At 42.1% G+C, this 21,256-nt stretch overlaps 1 protein-coding gene across 3 annotated transcripts in view; it reads right to left on the bottom strand.

Moving 5' to 3' along the window:
* Nucleotides 1-16,057: 16,057 nt before the first annotated feature.
* SETDB2 (SET domain bifurcated histone lysine methyltransferase 2) overlaps nucleotides 16,058-21,256 on the bottom strand; it is a 74,369-nt gene continuing 69,170 nt past the window's right edge. For all 3 annotated transcript variants that reach the window (XM_073212668.1, XM_017670762.3, XM_017670763.3), the window contains one exon: nucleotides 16,058-21,080. In XM_073212668.1, the coding sequence (XP_073068769.1) occupies nucleotides 21,036-21,080 (45 nt within the window). In that variant the 3' untranslated portion in view covers nucleotides 16,058-21,035. The remainder of the gene's footprint in view (nucleotides 21,081-21,256) is intronic.

Raw genomic sequence — 21,256 nt, 5'->3', positions numbered from 1 at the left:
TGGTGTGAGGTGATATCTCATTGTGGTTTTAATTTGCATTTCTCTGATGACAAGTGATGTGGAGCATCTTTTCATGTGTCTGTTGGCCATCTGAATTTCTTCTTTAGAGAACTGTCTATTCAGCTCCTCTGCCCATTTTTTAATTGGATTATTTGCTTTTTGTTTGTTGAGGTGTGTGAGCTCTTTATATATTTTGGATGTCAACCCTTTTTAGGATCTGTCATTTATGAACATATTCTCCCATACTGTAGGATACATTTTTGTTCTATTGATGGTGTCCTTTGCTGTACAAAAGCTTTTTAGCTTGATATAGTCCCACTTGTTCATTTTTGCTTTTATTTCCCTTGCGCAGGGAGATATGTTCAGGAAGAAGTCACTCACGTTTATGTCCATGAGATTTTTGCCTATGTTTTTTCCTAAGTGTTTTGTGGTTTCATGACTTACATTCAGGTCTTTGATTGATTTTGAATTTACATTTGAGTATGGGGTTAGACAGTGATCCAGTTTCATTTTCTTACATGTAGTTGTCCAGTTTTGCCAGCACCATCTTTTGAAGAGACTGTCATTTCCCTATTGTATGTCCATGGCTCCTTTATCATATCTTAATTGACCATATATGTTTGGGTTAATGTTTGGAGTCTCTATTCTGTTCCACTGGTCTGTGGCTCTGTTTTTGTGCCAGTAACAAATTGTCTCGATTACTGTGGCTTTGTAGTAGAGTGTGAAGTTGGGGAGCGAAAGAAACAAGAAAAACAAGTGAAAGAAAGTAACAAGAGATAAAGGACATTACATAATGATAAGGGGCTCAGTCGAAGAAGAGGATATAACCAATATAAACATACATGCACGCAATACAGGACCACCAACATATGTGAAATAGTAACAGAATTAAAGGAGGAAATAGAATGCAATGCATTCGTTCTGGGAGACATCAACACACCACTCACTCCAAAGGACAGATCCACCAGACAGAAAATCAGTAAGGACACAGAGGCACTGAACAACACACTAGAACACATGGACCTAATAGACATCTATAGAACTCTACATCCAAAAGCAACAGGATACACCTTCTCAAGTGCACATGGAATGTTCTCCTGAATAGGCCACATATTAGGCCACAAAAAGCCTCACTCAAGACAAATGCTGGGCATAGAAGCCACAGGGCATAAACCTGCAAAGAAGTAAAAAGCTAACCTTTTCAAACAATATGGCTTCTCTCTCACTTACCAACTTTACATTTCCCTGTATGGCCCTGGAAGATGACTTGTTAGCTAGAGACGGGTAAGATTCCTCAAGGGAAGAACAACCTAAGACAGGCACAGTCGCACGGGGGGCCATCAGGTGAGAAATTGGGGATCAACAGAGGTGAGGCTTAGAACCTTACCTGCCCTGTTTTGAGAGAAATCTTCGGAATCTGTGGATGTATTATTGCCCTTGTCTAGCTTGGATTAACACATAGTCTACAGGCACACACCTGATCATCTACATTTGCTCTCTTACAACACTAAACTATGTTTTCTACCTTTATCTTGCATCTACCTACCACTTCAGCATTTTATTTAAAAATAATAATAATAATAATAAAGGGAGAAATGTGGGATCCACATATAAATCAAGTAAAAAAATCAAATGAATATTCATACTTGATCTGATTGTTTATAGTTCATAATGAGTGATCAAAACTGAAAGTTTTTGTGATGACTGCCCTTGTACTGTTCACCATGTAAGAACTTATTCACTGTGTAAGAATTTGTTCACCATGTAAGAACTTGTTTGTTATGCTTCAGAAGATTGGAGACTGATGAGAATTAGGCTGGGGGTGGATTAATGATTGTGCATTTAGCATTGACTCCCCTATACAGAATTTTATTGTTGCTAACAACCATTTGATCAATAAATATGAGACATGCCCTCTCCAAAAAAAAAAAAAAAAAGAGCCTCAGTAAATTCCAAAAGATTGAAATCCTACCAACTTTTCAGACCACAAAGGTATAAAACTAGAAATAAATTGTACAAAGAAAGCAAAAAGGCTCGCAAACACATGGAGGCTTAACAACATGCTCCTAAATAATCAATGGATCAACGACCAAATTAAAATGGAGATCCAGCAATATATGGAAACAAATCACAACAACAACAGGAAGCCCCAACTTCTGTGCGACGCAGCAAGATCAGCTTAAGAGGAAAGTATATAGCAATCCAGGCATATTTAAAGAAGGAAGAACAATCCCAAATGAATAGTCTAATGTTACAATTATAGAAATTGGAAAAAGAAGAACAAATGAGGCCTAAGATCAGCAGACAGAGTACATAATAAAGATCAGAGAAGAAATAAATAAAATTGAGAAGAATAAAACAATAGAAAAAATCAATGAAAACAAGAGTTGGTTCTTTGAGAAAATAAACAATATAGATAAGCCTCTATCCAGACTTATTAAGAGAAAAAGAGTATCAACACACATCAACAGAATCAGAAATGAGAAAGGAAAAATCACCACGGACCCCACAGAAACACAAAGAATTATTAGAGAGTACTATGAAAACCTATATGCTAACAAGCTGGAAAACCTAGGAGAAATGGACAACTTCCTAGAAAAATACAACCTTCCAAGATGGACCCAGAAAGAAACAGAAAATCTAAACAGACCAATTACCAGCAATGAAATTGAAGCAGTAATCAGAAAACTACCCAGGAACAAAACCCCCGGGCCAGATGGATTCACCTCGGAATTTTATCAGACATGCAGAGAAGACATAATACCCATTCTCCTTAAAGTTTTCCAAAAAATAGAAGAGGAAGGAATACTCCTAAACTCATTCTATGAAGCCAACATCACCCTAATACCCAAACCAGGCAAAGACCCCACCAAAAAGAAAACTACAGACCAATATCCCTGATGAATGTACATGCAAAAATACTCAATAAAACATTAGCAAACCGAATTCAAAAATACGTCAAAAGGATCATACACCATGACTAAGTGGGATTCCTCCTAGGGATGCATGGATGGTACATTAAAAAATCCATCAACATCACCCACCACATCAACAAAAAGGACAAAAACCACATGATCATCTCCATAGATGCTGAAAAAGCATTTGACAAAATTCAACATTCATTCATGAGAAAAACTCTCAACAAAATGGGCATAGAGGGCATGTATCTCAACATAATAAAGGCCATATATGACAAACCCACAGCCAACATTGTACTTAACAGCGAGAAGCTGAAAGCTTTTCCTTTAAGATCAGGAACAAGACCAGGATGCCCACTTCCCCCACTTCTATTCAACATAGTACTGGAGGTGCTACCCATGGCTATCAGACAACACAAAGAAATAAAAGGCATCCAGATTGGCAAGCAAGAAGTCAAACTATCCCTGTCTGCATATCACATGACATTGTACATATAAAACCCTAAAAAATCCACTCCAAAACTACTAGATCTAATATCTGATTTCAGCAAAGTTGCAGGATACAAAATTAATACACAGAAATCTGTGGCATTCCTATACACTAACAATGAACTAGCAGAGAGAGAAATCAGGAAAACAATTCCATTCAGAATTGCATCAAAAAGAACAAAATACCTAGGACTAAACCTAATGAAGGAACTGAAAGACCTACACTCTGAAAACTACAAGACACTCATGAGAGAAATTAAAGAAGATATTAATAAATGGAAACACATCCCGTGCTCATGGATACAAAGAATTAATATTGTCAAAATGGCCATCCTGCCTAAAGCCATCTATAGATTCTATGTAATTCTATCAAAATACCAACAGCATTCTTCAACAAACTAGTGAAAATTGTCCTAAAATTCATATGGAACCACAAAAGACCTCAAATAGTCAATGCAATCCTGAGAAGGAAGGATAAAGCAGGGGAAATTATGCTCCCCAACTTCAAGCTCTACTACAAAGCCACAGTAATCAAGACAATTTGGTACTGGCATAAGAATAGACCCATAAACCAATGGAACAGATTAGAGAGCCCAGATACAAACCCAACCATATATGGTCAACTAATACATCATAAAGGAGCTATGGACATGAAATGGGGATATGAAAGCCTCTTCAACAGCTGGTGTTGGCAAAACTGGACAGGTACATGTAAGAGAATGAAACTGGATTATTGTTTAACACCATACACAAAAGTAAACTCGAAATAGATTAAAGACTTGAATGTAAGTCATGAAACCATAAAACTCTGAGAAGACAACATAGGAAAACATCTTCTGAATATAAGCATGAGCAACTTCTTCCTGAACACATCTCCTCAAGCAAGGGAAACAAAAGCAAACATGAATTCATGGGACTACATCAAACTAAAAAGTTTCTGTATGGCAAAGGACATCATCAACAGAACAAAAAGGCATCCTGAGTGTGGGAGAATATATTTGTAAGTGACATATCCGACAAGGGTTAACATCCAAAATATACAAAGAACTTACATGCCTCAACACCCAAAAAGAAAATAACCTGATTAAAAAATGGGCAGAGAATATGAAGAGACAGCTCTCCAAAGAAGAAATTCAGATGGCCAACAGACACATGAAAAGATGCTCTGCATCACTAATCATCAGGGAAATGCAAATTAAAACCACAATGAGATATCACCTCACACCAGTAAGGATGGCCAGCATCAAAAATACTAAGAACAACAAATGCTGGCAAGGATGCAGAGAACGGGGAACCCTCCTACACTGCTGGGAATGTAAGGTAGTTCAACCACTATGGAAAGCAATATGGAGATTCCTAAAACACCTAAAGATAGAAATGCCATTTGACCCGGAAATCCCACTCCTAGGAATTTACCCAAAGAATACAACTTCTCATATTCAAAAAGACATATGCACCCCTATATTTATTGCAGCACTTTTTATAATAGCGATGATATGGGAGCAACCTAAGTGTCCATCAGTAGATGACTGGATAAAGAAGAGGTAGTACATATACACAATGGAATACTATTCAGCCATAAGAAAGAAACAAATCCTACCATTTGCAACAACATGGATGGAGCTGGAGGACATTATGCTCAGGGAAATAAGCCAGGCAGAGAAAGACAAGTGCCAAATGATTTCCCTCATTTTGGAGTATAACAATGAAACAAAACTGAAGGAACAAAATGGCAGCTGACTCAGAGACTCCAAGAATGAACTAGTGGTTACTAAAGGGGAGAGGTGTGGGAAGGCAGGTGGGGAGGGAGGGAGAAGGGGATTGAGGGGTAGTATGTTTAGTACACCTGGTGTGGTGGATCACGGGGAGAAGAGTGTAGCACAGAGAAGGTACACAGTGAATCTGTGGCATCTTGCTGCACTTATGGACAGTGACTGCACTAGGGTGCGGGTGGGGACTTGATAATATGGGTAAATATAGTAACCACATTGTTTTTTCATGTGAAACCTTCATAAGAGTGTATATCAATCATACCTTAATAAAAATGTAAAAATAAATAAATAAATAAAATTGAAGTGGGGAGCATGGGCATCCTTGTCTTGCTCCTGATCTTAAAGGAAAAGCTTTCATCTTCTCACTGTTAAGTAAATGTTGGCTGTGGGTTTGTCATATATGGCCTTTATTATGTTGAGGTACTTGTCCTCTATACCCATTTTGTTGAGAGATTTTATCATGAATGGATGTTGAATTTTGTTGAATGCTTTTTCTGCATCTGTGGAGATGATCATGTGGTTTTTGTCCTTTTTGTAGATGTGGTGTATGATGTTGATGCATTTTTGGATATTGTTCCCTCCTTGCATCCGTAGGATGAATCCAAGTTGATCATGGTGGATAATTCTTTGAATGTATTTTTTAATTCAGTTTGCTAATATTTTGTTGAGTATTTTTGCATCTATGTTCATCAGGGATATTGGTCTGTAATTTTCTTTCTTTGTGGTGTCTTTGCCTAGTTTTGGTATTAGAGTGATATTGGCCTCATAGAATGAGTTTGGGAGTATTCCCTTTTCTACTTTCTGGAAAACTTTAAGGAGGATGGGTATTAGGTCTTCACTAAATGTTTGATAAAATTCAGCAGTGAAGCTATTTGGACCAGGAGTTTTGTTCTCATGTAGGTTTTTGATTACCAGTTCAATTTCGTTGCTGGTAATTGGTCTGTTCAGATTTTCTGTTTCTTTGTTGGTCAGCCTTGGAAAGTTGTATTTTTCTAGAAAGTTGTGCATTTCTTCTAGGTTATCCAGTTTGTTAGCATATAATTTTCCGTAGTATTCTCTCATCATTCTTTTTATTTCTGTGGTGTCTGTCGTGATTTTTCCTTTCTCATTTCTGATTCTGTTTATGCATGTAGACTCTCTTTTTTTCTTGATCAGTCTGCCTAGAGGTTTATCTATTTTGTTTATTTTCTCAAAAACCAGGTCCTGCTTTCATTGATTCTTTCTATTGTTTTATTCTTCTCAATTTTTTAAATTTCTGCTCTAATCTTTATTCTGTTCCTCCTTTTACTGTTTTTGGGCCTCATTTGTTCTTCCTCTTCTACTTTCATTAATTGTGAGTTTAGACTGTTCATTTGGGATTGTTCTTCTTTCCTGAGGTAGGCCTGTATTGCAATATACTTCCTTCCTGGCAGGGCCTTCACTTTTTCCCATAGATTTTGCGGTGTTTTTTTATTGTTGTCATTTGTCTCCATATATTGCTTGATCTCTGTTTATATTTGGTCATTGATCCATTGATTTTTTTAAAAATTCATTTATTTTTATTTTTTTGAAGAACATTATGTTTACTAGGCTCTCCCCTACCCCAAGTCCCCCCCACAAACTCCATTACAGTCACTGTCCATCAGCATAGCAAGGCACTGTAGAATCACTACTTGTCTTCTCTGTGTTACGAAGCCCTCCCCTTTCCCCCACCCCCCAAATTATACATGCTAATTATAATACCCCCTTTCTCCTTCCCTGCCCTTATCCCTCCCTACCCTCCCATTCTCCCCAGTCTCTTTCCCTTTGGTAACTGTTAGTCCATTCTTGGGTTCTGTTATTCTGCTGCTGTTTTGTTCCTTCAGTTTTTCTTTTGTTCTTATACTCCATAGATGAGTGAAATCATTTGGTATTTGTCTTTATCCACTTGGCTTATTTCACTGAGCATAATACCCTCTAGCTCCACCCATATTGTTGCAAATGGTAGGATTTGTTTTCTTCTTATGGCTGAATAATATTCCATTGTGTATATATACCACATCTTCTTTATCCATTCGTCTCCTGATGGACACTTAGGTTGCTTCCTGATCCATTGATTTTTTAGGAGCCAGTTTTTAAGCCTTCATGTGTTTTTGTGCTTTTTCATTTTTTGTGTGTAGTTTATTTCTAGTTACATACCTGTGTGTTCTGAGAAGCTGATTGGTATAGTTTCAATCTTTTTTAATTTAGTGAGGCTCTTTTTGTGGCCTAGTATATAATCTATAATCTATTCTTGGAAATGTTCCATGTGCCTTTGAGAAGAATGTATATCCTGTTGCTTTTGGGTGAAGTGTTCTGTAGATGTCCGTTAAGTCCATCTGTTCTCATATGTTGTTCAGTGCCTCTGTCTTTCTACTTATTTTCTGTCTTGTTGATCACTTTGGAGTGAGTGGTGTGTTGAAGTCTCCTAAAATGAATGCATTGCATTCTATTTCCCCCTTTAATTCTGTTAGTATTTGCTTCACATATGTAGGTGATCCTGTGTTGGTTGCATAGATATTTATTGGAGCTGTTCTCTTGTTCCTTTATCTCCTATCTGGTGTACATTCCCTGAGATGCTCCTAGACATGGGATTTTTGTCCTTTTTGTTGATGTGGTGGATGATGTTGGTCCATACACTAATTCAATATGGGAAAACCTTGAGTTCCAGGTATGCAGCGAGCACACAGGAGAGCCAGGCGCAGTAAGTCTGGCCATGGGAGGCCAGTTTCTTGGCAAAATTTAGCGAGGGTTCCCTTGAGGGTGTGATTCATTTGCTCTACTTTCCCTGAACTGTGTGGTCTGTATGCAGTATTGAGTTTCCAAGTAATGTTGAGAGATTTAGTTAACATTTGTACTACATCTGCTACAAAGGCACGCCCATTGTCACTGTGGATTGTAGATGGTAGGCCAAACTGGGGCATAATTTCTCTCAGGAGGACAGTGGCTATCTCCCAGCTTTGTTCTGTCCTGGTTTTGAAGGCTTCAACCCAGCCAGAGTATGTGCATACTATTACTAGGAGGTATCTGAGCCCTCTGCTTGGCTGGACATCCATGAAGTCTATCTCAAGGTCTTCAAAGGGGGAACTCCCACTCTTTGGACACCAGGTGGGAGTTGTGGCATAGATTGAGCATTATTTCTGGCACAAGTTACACACTGTTCACTTACTGCTTGGCATAATGCTGGCAACTGGCTGATGTAGTATTGTTTTTTGAGGAGGGCTTCCAATGCAGTTTTTCCTAGGTGGATGAGCTGATGGTATTCGCTGACTAGTTGCCTCCCAGTTGCAGTTGGTGCAGATACATCTGTCTGGCAGCACCCACCATCCATTTTCAGTTAAGTTGGCTCTTTCAGTTATGGCCCAGTCTTTCTCATTTTCAGTGTACTTGGGTGGAGGGGCCTCCACTGGGGGTGTTAGGGCCATAGTGAGGGAAGGAGCTCTATTTGCCTTCTTACTGGCTGTTGCTTTGGCAGTTTCATCTGCCATCCAATTCCCCTGTGCTATAGGGTTGTTTCCTTTTTTGTGTTCTTTGCAGTGAAGAATTTCTACTTCCTTTGGCAGCCAGACAGCACTGTGGAGTTTTAGTATTTCTTCCTTATTTTTGATTGCTTTTCCTGCTGAGACCTCTTTCCTTGTAGATTGCCCCATTTATGTGTACAGTGGCAAAGGCCTATTGAGAGTCTGTGTAGATGTTCGCTTGCTTGATCTTATTGATGGTGAGGGCTCAGATTAAGGCATGCAATTTAGCTTGTTTTGCTGACCATCCAGCAGGCAGGGCTTCCACCTCTAAGACCTTAGTGGCAATAGTTACTGCATAACCTGCTCTTTGGATACCCTCTTGTAGGTAACCGCTGCAATCACTGAACAGTGTGAGTTCTGGATTTTGTATTGCTTGATCTCGCAAATCTGGACGACTTGCATATACTTCATCAGTTACTTCAGCACAGTCCTGATCCGGTTTCCCCTCTTCGGTGGGGAGGAAAGTTGTTGGATTCAGTTTCCGCACTGTTTTTAAAGTGACTCATGGATTTTCACAGAGCAGTCTTTGATATTGTGCCAGCCAGGAGTTGGAGAGGAAGTGGTGTGCCTGCATACTCACAAAGGACATGACAGCATGTGGGACCTTAACATTCAGTTCTTGCCCCAGAGTGAGTTTATCTGCTTCCTTAATGAGTAGAACTGTGGCTACCAGCATCCTGAGGCAGGGTAGCCATCCTGTTGCTTCCGGGTCCAGTATCCTTGACAAGTATGCAACTGGCCACTGCCAAGACCCAAAAGTCTGTGTGAGAACCCCGAGAGCTACTTTTTCTTTTTCATGTACAAAGAGGTTAAAGGGTTTTTCTATATCTGGCAAGCCTATGGCTGGTGCCTGTCCTAAGGCAGCTTTTATCTCCAGGAAGGCGGCCCTTGCCTCTTCTGTCCAGACAGGGGACTCTCGGTCTGGCCCCCCAGGAGGCTGTAGAGGGGTTTTGCCATTGCTGAAAGCCAGGAATACAGATTCTGCAGAATCTGGCAACTTCCAAGAACTCTTGCGTGCCTTTCTTTGTCTCGGGCTGGGGTAAGGAGATAATGACCTTTTTCCTCTCTGGCCCTAGTGCCCTCTTTCCCTGGGTGAGGAGGAAGCCCAAGTACCAGACTTGCTGTTGGCAGGTTTGTGCCTTTTTCCATGAGGCTCAGTATCCTGAGTAAGACAGGAGTTGCAGGGGGGCCTTTGTGCATTTCACACAGTTTTTCTGGCTGTCACTGGCAAGGAGGAGGTCATCTACATACTGGTGGAGGGCGCACCATGTAGCTTCCCTTGAAAAGCTGGCAAGGTCTGCAGCCAATGCCTCTCCAAAGAGAGTGGGTGAGTTCTTGAACCCTTGTGGAAGCTGTGTTTAAGTTAACTGCGTCTGCTGCCCCTTTATCTGGTTCAGTCCATTCAAAGGCAAAGAAGAGCTGGGTTTGAGGGGCAAGCCAGAGGCAGAAAAAGGCATCCTTCAAGCCTAGGCAAGTGAACCATTTGGCAGACCCAGGGATCTGGCTGAGGAGGGTGTATGGCTTTGGGACCTCTGGGTGTAAAGAAACAGCCACTTTGTTAATGTCTCACAGGTCTTGAACAGGCCGGTACCCTCCTCCTCCTGGCTTCTTGACTGGTAGAAGTGGGGTGTTTCAGGGTGACTGACACTCAGTTATAATACCTGCCTCTCTGAATCTGATCAAGTGTTCCTGGATGCCTGCTCTCACCTCTTGTGAGAAAGGGTACTGCCACTGTTTTTGTGCCTGGGCCCCTGGAGTCAATTCTACAATGACAGGGGCTCGGTTATGAGCAAGTCCAGGTGGGTTGTCTTCAGCCCATACTGAAGGGAAGGCACCTCTGAATTCAGGTGGGCTACTTGAGAGGTTCTGGGCACAGAATAGCCTCCACTCCTCTTCCCTGGGTGTGGTTATTACCAGTACGAGGGACCCAGGCTCTTCTTGGCCTTGGTTTAGTTTGAGGCTGGTGTGTCCAGTTGGTTCAAAAGGTATTTGGGTGCCAAGCTTTGAGAGCATGTCTCGGCCAAGGAGGGGAAAGGGGCACTCAGGCAGGTAGAGAAACTCATGTCGGACCTTGTGGCCTCCAAGTTCACATTGGTGGGCTTGGCAAAAGTGTTGATGGACTGCTTTTGTCCCAGGGGCTCTGAGAATAGTTGCAGTTTTTTTTGCTTTAAGGGGCTACAGAGAGGATGACTACAGAGTGTTCTGCCCCTGTGTCAACCATAAAAGTTACGTTTTGGCCACCCACTTTCATTTTGACCATGGGCTCATGGGGGCCAAGTGCTTGAGAGCCCATCCTTGTCAGTCTGAGTCTGCTCCTGCCAGGCCAGTGAGCCTTTCCCCATGGGGCTCTTTTTGGTAGCGACTGGGCTTCAGGGCTTTGCCTCAGTTGGGGCATTCATTCTTCCAGTGCCCCTTTTCTTTACAGTAAGCATACTGGTCCGTGGCTAGAGGGCTCCTGGGCTTCCCCCCTCTTGGTGGCTGGCTTCTCTCTGCCTTTTGCTCATGCCTTTCTTTCAGGGCAGCTGCCAGGAGGCTGGCTTTTTTCTTCATTTTTCTATCAGCATACCTGTCAGCTTGAATTTCTCTGTTCATGTATACTTTGTTGGCAATTTCAATGAGCTGAGTGATACTCATCCCAGCAAAGCCCTCAAGTTTTTGGAGCTTTCGTCTGATGTCTGGGGCAGCTTGGGCCACGAATGAGGTGTTTACCATCTGTTGTCTCCATGGTGACTCAGAGTCAAAAGGGGAGTAGATGCGATAAGCTTCACACAATCTTTCATAATAGTCCCCAGGAGACTCTCCTGGTTTTTGGGTGATTGAAGAAACTTTGGTCATGTTCATAGGCTTTTTGGATCCAGCTTTGATTCCCTGGAAGAGGCCATCTTAATATCGGGGAATCTGGTGCTGTCCCTCAAGGGGGGTGAAGTCCCACTTGGGATGCTCCTCAGGGGCAGCAATTTCAGCCCATGACCCTTGATCAAGGACCCGGGCTGGTGCATCCTCTTGTAGGTATTGGTGGGCCCCTTTTATAATCCACCTCCTCTCCTCCGTGTTGAACAGGGTGCAGAGAAGCTGTTGGCAGTCTTCCCAGGTCAGTTGATGGATTTGGAAGAGAGGCTCCATTAGATCAACTAGGGCTTGGGCTTCTCCGAGTATGATGGGTGTTATGTTTCCAACTGAGGAGGTCAGTTGTGGAGAAGGGTTGGTAGTAAAGCATGGATTAGCCTGGCTGGGTGGTTCCATCCCCTCATCACACCTCTTAGGCTCCCGCATCTCTTGCAATGATATCTGAAAAGTGCCTGCTTCTGGCTGAGGGCAGTCTGGCTACTGGTCCAGGAAAGAGTGGGTCCGCTGGTTCTGGAGGTGGCAGGGAGGCCAACAGCAGCGGGGTGTCTGGGGCCTGGGGGCTGGGTGCTGATGGCCTTGGAGGCACATAATGTGGGGGCAATATTAGTTCTACCTTCGAGTCACTAGCAAGAATTTGCAGAGGCTTAGGCTTCTGCTGATTCTTTACAGGTTTCTTGGTTGAGGCAACTAAAACCCTACCCTGTCCCTGCCTGTTGCAAGTGAATTGCACCCAAGGGGGAAGAGTCTGGGCAACTCCTACCGAGGAGTCAATGTTTGTGAACTGGTCAGGATGACCTGGATCTCCACTGATGACCTGTCAGACCTGGTGGACTGTTGGGACATCTAGAGACTGTTCCAGAGGCCATCCTACACTAAAGGTGGGCCATTCAGATTCACACAGGGCTTTCAACCTGCCATGAGTTAATTTCACTCTGTAGTCTTCTGAAAAATCCCTTCTTGAAATTCTTGATCATAGTGCCAAGGACTGTGGGTTTACTGTGCCCTGACCCCCTAACGTGTCCATGGACAGTGCTGCGACAACAGACAAGGGAGGGGTGCCTCCTCTAGAGAGGAGACCAGTCAGATGCCCGTCCATTCACGCTCCTCTTGGAAACTTTGGTCAGCCTTGACTAAGGTGCACCCATATAAATCCTAGGCCATGTCAGCCAAAGCTGAATCACCGATATGTTGTGACAACTGCCAGCGAATGCAGTGAAGGGCCCACTCAGATTCCATAGCACAGGCCATGGAATCATGGATTCAGTGCAGACTTTATGACTTCAGCCGCCCTGTACACTCACTCACACTCAGACCAGAGTTTAAACACTCCCCCCCTGGGAATGTCTACCTGTGAGATTTCTAAGTCTCCGGGAGATGATCAGGCTCCCCTTCCACCCCAACAGGTGGGAACTGGCTGGGTCAGGGGCCCCAGGGCCCTACCGGATTCAAGGTCGGAACCAGGTCCTCACCTGCCAAGCCTCCTTGAGTCCAGTGGGAACAGTGGAACAGGGCTGGCCCAGGGTGACCTAGCAGGAGACTGCCTAAAGATCAGGCAGGGCGTGCCTTCTCCATTGCCCCCAAACCAGTGGCAACAAAGGACCAGGTTGGGTTTCCTGGTCAGGGAACCAAATGTTACGGAAAATACTGGAGAAACCTGGACTGGATCACTGATGGAAGAACCAAGCAGCACTCAGAGGTCTTGGAGTGTTGAGGTTTATTTCACACTGGCGGGCCCAGAGGGGAGTAATTTCCTAAGGTCTGAGCCCTGAACAAAGGCAAAGGGAGCAACATATATCTTTCTGCTTCTGTATCTGTAACACTCCTACATGCACAGCAAGCAAGGAGGAGTGAGTTTAGGGAGTGGATGCTCGGCAGAATGGAAAATTAAGGGAGTATTTTTGTTTGTGTTAAGGAGAGAGGGACAGAAAAAAGGAGCCACCTGGAATAGACTGCTGTCCTTGTAAATTTTTCCCTATTAGTCAAAGATGTATACATGTGTTTAAGAGAGTTTTGACAACACTGTGGAAGGCAGACTGCCCTCCTGCCCATCCCGATGATCTCCTCTCCCCTCTTCTGCTTCCCCTTCGAGGCTCCCTTCCATTCATCACACTGCCACCAGAAGTGATCTACTTAAAATTTACAACTGCCCACATTTCTGTCCTGCTAAAAGATTCTTCTCATAACCTACAGAATAGAAGCCCATCTCCTCTGTGGTACATACAAGCTCATTCATTCCTTCAACAATACTTGATGAGGAGCTATGTACTGTTCTTGGCTCTAGAAATAAAGAAGAGAATGAGTTTTAACTCTCATGGAGCTTAACTTTGTAGTAGTAGAGACAGGCATCAAAGTTTTAGTTTTTTTTCAGGTAGTGGTAAGTACTACGAAGAAAAATAGAGCAAGGGAGGGAGGCAGAGAGTAATGAGGGTAGGGAGTGCTCTTTTAAATAGGATGGGCAGGCAAAGCTATGAAGGACACACAAGGGCTGACTTGAGAATGGTGGGTGAGAAATGGGATGCAAATGTAAAACAGGCAGGGGCAGGTTTGGGGACTTAAGAGTGAGGAAGATGCAGTGAAGGGTGTCAGTCATCAAGATGGGTAGGAACTGGTCAGATCAGGACATGGAGTTAACTATAGGCCTCAGTAAGAGATTATGCTGAAAATAATGAGAGACTATTGGAGGGCTTTGAGTAAAAGAATCACATTTGCTTTGCTTTTAATTATTATTTTGGCTGCTGTGCACCTGTATGAGAGGTTTGAGTAGAAGCCAGGAGACCCACAGTCCCGACAGGAGATGGTGGCTTGGGCTTGGATGATAGTGACAAGGTGGTGAGAAGTGGTCAGGCTTGGGATATATTCTCATGACAGAAACGACTGGTCTGACTAATGCATTAAGTGGGAAGTGAGGAGGCGAAAGGCGCTAAGGGTGCTGCTGAGGTTTTTGGCCTGAGCAACTGGGTGAATAGAACGGGGAATGCTGGTGGTTGAGGAGGGCTGGTGTGTATCTGGATATGCATAGGAAAATGAGAATTTTCATTGGGAGTATTCATTCTGAGGTCATTCCATGCATTTAGTTATATGAGTCTTTGAAGTTTGGGGGAAAGGTGAGGATGGTACCTCATCTCCAGTAACTCATCCTGCATTGCATATATATATATACTAACTGAATGAAATGTTTAACTGCTTGGCTTGTAGTTGACACCTCCAGTATTTTGTGGCTGGTACCTTTACCCTTGTCATCACTACTACCTGGAATACCCTTTCAAACTTCCTGCCTCTGGTTGACCCTTGCCCTTTAAAACTGAGATTGGGCATCCTGGCCTCCAAAGAGCTTTCTCTGAATATCGGTGAGTTAGGGGCTCCTCATTTGTGTCTGTGGTTCTTATGCAAGTCGCCCATTAGACACCTCTAGGGCAGGGTGTGCCTAACCCCCCTCTGTGTCCCCAGGACTTAGCCCTAAGCCTATCGGGAAGTGGGGAGCTGGACACCTGTTTAAGAGAAGGGAAGGAGCCAACTCAAGAGAGGGTCACTAAGGACTTGTTTTAAACTACTAAATGGAGAGGAGAGGATGGTCCCAAAAAGTCACATTCTCCGTGAAAACATTCCAGACTGCTACCTGAGACCCAGCTGACCACTTCTCTCCAAGGGGTCCTTCCTCCTGTCTACCTCTCCACGGCACTTCTCCAACTGCAGTTTTCCGGCAGGTGCAGTGGCACTTGGACAGCAAACCCACCTGTTTATGTTGGATTTCCTTGATATCTTATTTCTAATTGGGTAGGACGGCAACAATGGGCTATCCCATCGGTAGTGGGAGAGGTAAATGATAATCACATATCGCCTCATGCCGAGGTAATGGTCAGCAGCCTGGGCGCAGGGCCTCTGGAGGTGAACCCGAGGTGTTGCGCAAGCTGCTGAGTGTCAGCCCAGCTCCGGCTGCTCGGGGAGAGGGCCCAGTGACCCCAGGCGGTACAACCGGGGAGCAGGCCCGGCCAGATCATTATTCTTCGGGAAGCCGCCGCCCCGCCCGGAGCCCCCTACGGGTACTTACCGGTGGGAGGATGGCGTCCTGGGTGTGGGACTGGGGAGGGCCGCAGGCCGACTCCAGGAAGCAGGCGGGGCTCTGGGTCCATATTTGCGCTGCTGGAGGCGGCCACCCAGCAGCTGCGCGCTGCCGGCTTGTGTCCGGAAGTTCAAGGCAGCCGCCAAGTTTCGTTCTCGTTGATTTCCTGCAGCGGGGCTTCAATTTATAAAGGAGCTCCAATCTCCAGATCCTTGTCTAAATTTGAATAGCTTCTCTCTCTCTCTCTCACACACACACACACCTAACCACCCTGCCCCCACTTTCCCTCCTGATGGTCTGAGAGACTTATCCCTCCTGATAAGTCAAAGCCCCTGGATTCAACGGGAGAAATGATAGTTCTGAGGGTCTACACGTTTCTTCTGAAATTGTATCACACTGCGTTTAGCCTAAATAGGTGTATCATAAACGACACAGAATTAACCAATGCTAATCCCAGTTGCCAGTCTCAAGCCTTTATTTAGCACCCATGGGGTACACACCACCATACAAGATGAGGTTCTCAGTTCAGGTAACAAATACACATGAACAAATGCATATAATTAAATACAGTTAAAAAATAAGTCGCTCTGGAAAAGAAGCATATTAATAGTTGGTGGTCTGCTGAGGAATAAATCAAAGGAAAACCGGAGGTCTTGAGTTTTGAGGTTTAAAGAGGAAAGGAAACTAATTGGGGACAGCAAAAAGTATTTAAAGAGGTACCTTGGGGCAAGTACCAATCGATTTCCCTCATTCGTGGAGTGTAACAATGATGCAAAACCGAAGGAACAAAACAGCAACAGATTCACAGACTCCAAGAAGGGACTAGTGGTTACTAAAGGGGAGGGATTGGGTAGGGTGTGTGGGGAGGGAGGGAGAAGGTGATCGACGGGTATTATGATTGGCACATACGGTATTGGGATGGGGAAGACAGTGTAGCACAGAGAAGGCAAATAGTGACTCTGTGGCATCTACTACACTGATGGGCAATGACTGCAATGGGGGGGAACCTTCATAAGAGTGTGTATCAATAATATCTTAATAATAATAATAATATAAAAAAGAGGTACCTTGGATAGTCTTGACAAATATAGAAAGATTACAAAAGCAAGGGTGTGGGGCTGCAAAATCAGAGAAAAGGGTAGATTCTGAGGCAGCCAAGTTTTTTTTTCTGATATTCAAGCAAGAAGATGGAAGAGTATTCCTTGCCAGGCCAAAAAAGAAATCCTGAAGTGACTGAATAGTTCAGCTAGACCATGGTGGTGCAGTTGAAGGGCCCCTTCCCTACTCTGTTAATAATCTCAGCTTTTTAGTGTTCTACTCTTAAGTATGAGTAGACTGCAGAGATCACTAACTGAGGAATGCCAATAACATGACATAGTCCAAAGGAAACATACAGAGAAAACAAAGAAATAAACCTTCGAGGTGACAGAATATGCAGGAAAAGGAAAATACAGATAAGATTGCATGTATGTGTTAATATATCCACATATTATATACATATTCATACATACATACATAGTATTTTCAAAGAGATAAGGTAGTCATGAACAAAAAGATGGTATTAAAGAACATTCAGAGAAGAGGACTCTAGAAATTAAAAATATGAGATCAGAAACATAAAACACAATAGACAAATTAGAAGATTAAGTTGAAAAATCTCCTAGAAAATACAGCAACATGACAGAGTCAGAAATTAAGAGAAATAAGAAAATTAGAGAACCAATCCTGGAAGTCTAACATCTGGTTAACAGGAATTCTGTAAAGAGAGACAAATGAGGAATCATTAAAGAGGAAAGGTAGCAAACTGGGGACAGCAAAAAGAGTATTTACAGAGTATTTAAAGAGGTACCTTGGGACAAGTACCAAACGATTTCCCTCATTTGTGGAGTGTAACAACGATGTAAAACTGAAAGAACAAAACAGCAATAGACTCACAGACTCCAAGAAGGGACCAGCAGTTACCAAAGGGGAGGGGTTGGGTTGGGTGAGTGAGGAGGGAGGGAGGGAGAAGGGGATTGAGGGGTATTACGATTGGCACATATGGTATTGGGGGGATGATGGCGAAGACAGTGTAGCACAGAGAAGGCCTCAAGAAAATTTCCCTGAAATGAAGGCCAAAGTTTTTCAGACTGAAAGATTCCACCAAGTTCCTGGTACAAAGGATGAAAATGGACCCTTACCAGGAACAGAACACTGGGACAAAGATAATGCTATAAGCTTCCAGACATATAAAAAATGGTCACATTATGTGTATGAGGAACAGAATGGCCTGACTTTCAAAAGTCACCCAGGAAGCCAGAATCTTTTCAGACTTAAAAGCAGCAAGGAAACTAGCAGATACCTTCAAAACTGGGCATGGAGGCTACTTAAGAATTCTATACCCTGCCAAAATCACAATCAAATATAATGGTAAAATGGCATTTTCAGATTATTGTCTAACCCTGTCACAGAAGTAAACTCAAAATGGATCGAAGACCTGAATTAAGTCATGAAACCATAAAACTCTTCAAAAAAAACATAGGCAAAAATCTCTTGGACATAAAAATGAGCAAACTTCTTCATGAACATATTTCCCCAGGCAAGGGAAACAAAAGCAAAAATGAACAAGTGGGACTATATCAAACTGAAAAGCTGTATAGCAAAGGATACCATCAGTAGAACAAAAAGACATCCTACAGTATGGGAGAATATATTCATAAATGACAGATCCGATAAAGGGTTGACATCCAAAATATATAAAGAGCTCACATACCTCAACAAACAAAAAGCAAATAATCCAGTAAAAAACTGGGCACAGGATCTGAACAGACACTTCTCCAAAGAAGAAATTCAGATGGCCAACAGACACATGAAAAGATGCTCCACATTGCTAATGATCAGAGACATGCAAATTAAAACCACAATGAGATATCACTTCACACCAGGTAGGATGGCCAACATCCAAAACACAAACAACAACAAATGTTGGCAAGGATGTGGAGAAAGGGAAACCCTCCTACACTGCTGGTGGGAATGTAAATTAGTTCAACCATTGTGGAAAGCAGGATGGAGGTTCCTCAAAATGCTCAAAATAGAAATACCATTTGACCCAGGAATTCCACTCCTAGGAATTTACCCTAAGAATGCAGCAGCCCAGTTTGAAAAAGACGTATGTACCCCTATGTTTATTGCAGCACTGTTTACAATAGCCAAGAAATGGAAGCAACCTAAATGTCCATCAGGAGATGAATGGATAAAGAAGATGTGGTACATATACACAATGGAATATTATTCAGCCATAGGAAGAAAACAAATCCTACCATTTGCAATGACATGGATGGAGCTAGAAGGTATTAGCCTCAGTAAAATTAGCCAGGCAGAGAAAGACAAGTATCAAATGATTTCACTCATCTGTGGAGTATAGCAACAAAGAAAAAACTGAAGGAACAAAACAGTGCCAGATTCACAGAACCCAAGAATGGACTAACAGGTACCAAAGGGAAAGGGACTGGGGAGGATGGGTGGGAAGGGAGGGATAAGGGGGAAAATGGGGCATTATGATTAGCACATATAATGTGCTAATCATAATGGCTGGGGACATGGGGAAAGCAGTATATATAGAGAAGACAAGTAATGATTCTATAGCATCTTACTTCACTGATGGACATTGACTGTAATGGGGTATGTAGGGGAGAACTTCATAATAGGAGGAGTCTAGTAACCATAATGTTGTTCAATTGTACATTAACGATATTTAAGAAAAGGCATTTTCAAACATGCATGGCCTCTAAATATTTACCTATCACTTTTCCTTCTCTAAAGCTACTTGAGAACATGCTTCACCAATGTGTGGGAGTAAACCAAGGAAAAGGGAAATGACAGGATTTAACTGGAAACAGATCTGACATGAGAGACAAAGGAATCTTCAGGTCACATGGAATATAATAGCTGTGAAGCAGTATAGACTGAAGTAGATCAAAATTTCTGCACAGAATTATTTCTATACAAATCAAGTGTCTTCACTTTTAGCGCATTGCCTAAAATTCCATCTTTACTGTGAATAAGTGGATTTCTAAATTTTCCTCATCTGTGTATCTTGGCTGTTGGGCTATACAGTTTTGCTAACTAAATTTCTCAAACAATTTCAAGTTAAATTTTCACCTATTTTAATATTTTTAAGAAATTAAATTGGGTCCAAACTTAGATTTTTGTTTGAAAGGTAACTAAACTAAGCCCAGAATCAAGTTCACGGAAAAGGAAAAAGAAACAAAACCATATAAACTCTCAAAAACCAGAACTACTTTTAATTTGCTTTACTAATTACTCCTTTTTGAGCTAGTCTTTCCATCCTGGTTCCAAGAATGAGGTTCCCGATAGCCAAACATGAACCTTTGTTATGGAGAAAATCAGTTTCGACTCTTGGAGAGTCCCAGTCCTCTTTCCACTGGATAATCAAGGCTAGAAAACACTTAGCAAAGTATAGGTTTTTCCTTTTCCCCTTTTCTCTAGAAAAAAATCGCACATCATGCTATGGAGAGTCCAAGGATCTGTTTCAGACTTTGCAGCTTGGTAGAATGTTTTGTTTTTTTTTAAATGAAATTCGTGCCCAGCACAATCGCTTCTGGCCTAAATAAGCTAAGTCTAATTAGTTTCTAAGTTTCCTTTTCTTATGGCTCTATCTAGAATAAAACTATTCTTACTCCTCCAGGTTCCTATTCCCTCTTTTCACGTCTGTGTGTACTGAAGGACTTGTAGAAATGTTTCATCTCATGGTTTGCAAAGTTTCTTCCTTCCTCTTCTCACTCAATGGCTTGAAGTGACAGTGTTTCAAGAAGGCAGATACAGCTTCTCCAACTAGTGTTAAAATACTTGTAATATAAATGAAGTTAGTTTTTATATATTCCTCAGGCTTTGTTGCCCACCTTATGGCTCATAAGGGTAAGTTATTTGCCAGGAATTAAATATAAGTAAATTCTGTAAACATACAAAATTTGGCCCTTTGAGGGCATGAACAGAAGGATAATCAAAAAGCATAAGAACAGCAGAGTTCTATTGTGACAACATGTTTCTTTTAATATATAATTTACAAATAAGTTACAAATTGCTTAGTGGCATTTCATATAACATATACAATTCCATCCTATTCATGTAAAGTTGAACATCAGTAAGAATAAAGAGATACCCTGTATGTACAAAAATGCCCTTATTTTGTTCCTAGTATGTCTAAGTCACACAAATGAACCCCTGACAAGGATAAACTGAGGAATTCTCTTGATGGGTCACAACCTGAATAAACTCCACTGATGACTGACAGTTCTTACGCATGGCTCTAATTTCAGCTTGATAAGCTCATTTTATCAACAGGCATTAGCTACAGATTTATAATATTTTCTTTCTACACTTATTAACCCCACACTGGCAGAGGATTTCTTTCTCAGGCATAGTCCCAGCTTCATAGCCATAATCCCATGTTAGTTCTGTTCTTGCTTTCACATACCTAGAAAGTAGGAATTAAAAATTAATCATAAATTACTCTGAATAACTACCAAAGGAACCAAACTTGATTTTATCAATTTTCATATTAACATCATTAACCATCCTAAAAAATATGCTTTATTCTCTCTCTCCAACACCCAATTAGAAACACTTTTTTATTAAGGATAACCACTTAAG

This window comes from Manis javanica, chromosome 9, assembly GCF_040802235.1.
Source record: "Manis javanica isolate MJ-LG chromosome 9, MJ_LKY, whole genome shotgun sequence".
Classification (NCBI taxonomy): domain Eukaryota; kingdom Metazoa; phylum Chordata; class Mammalia; order Pholidota; family Manidae; genus Manis; species Manis javanica.
The sequence above is the reverse complement of the archived record's forward strand: the minus strand, read 5'-3'. Positions and strand labels throughout refer to the sequence as shown.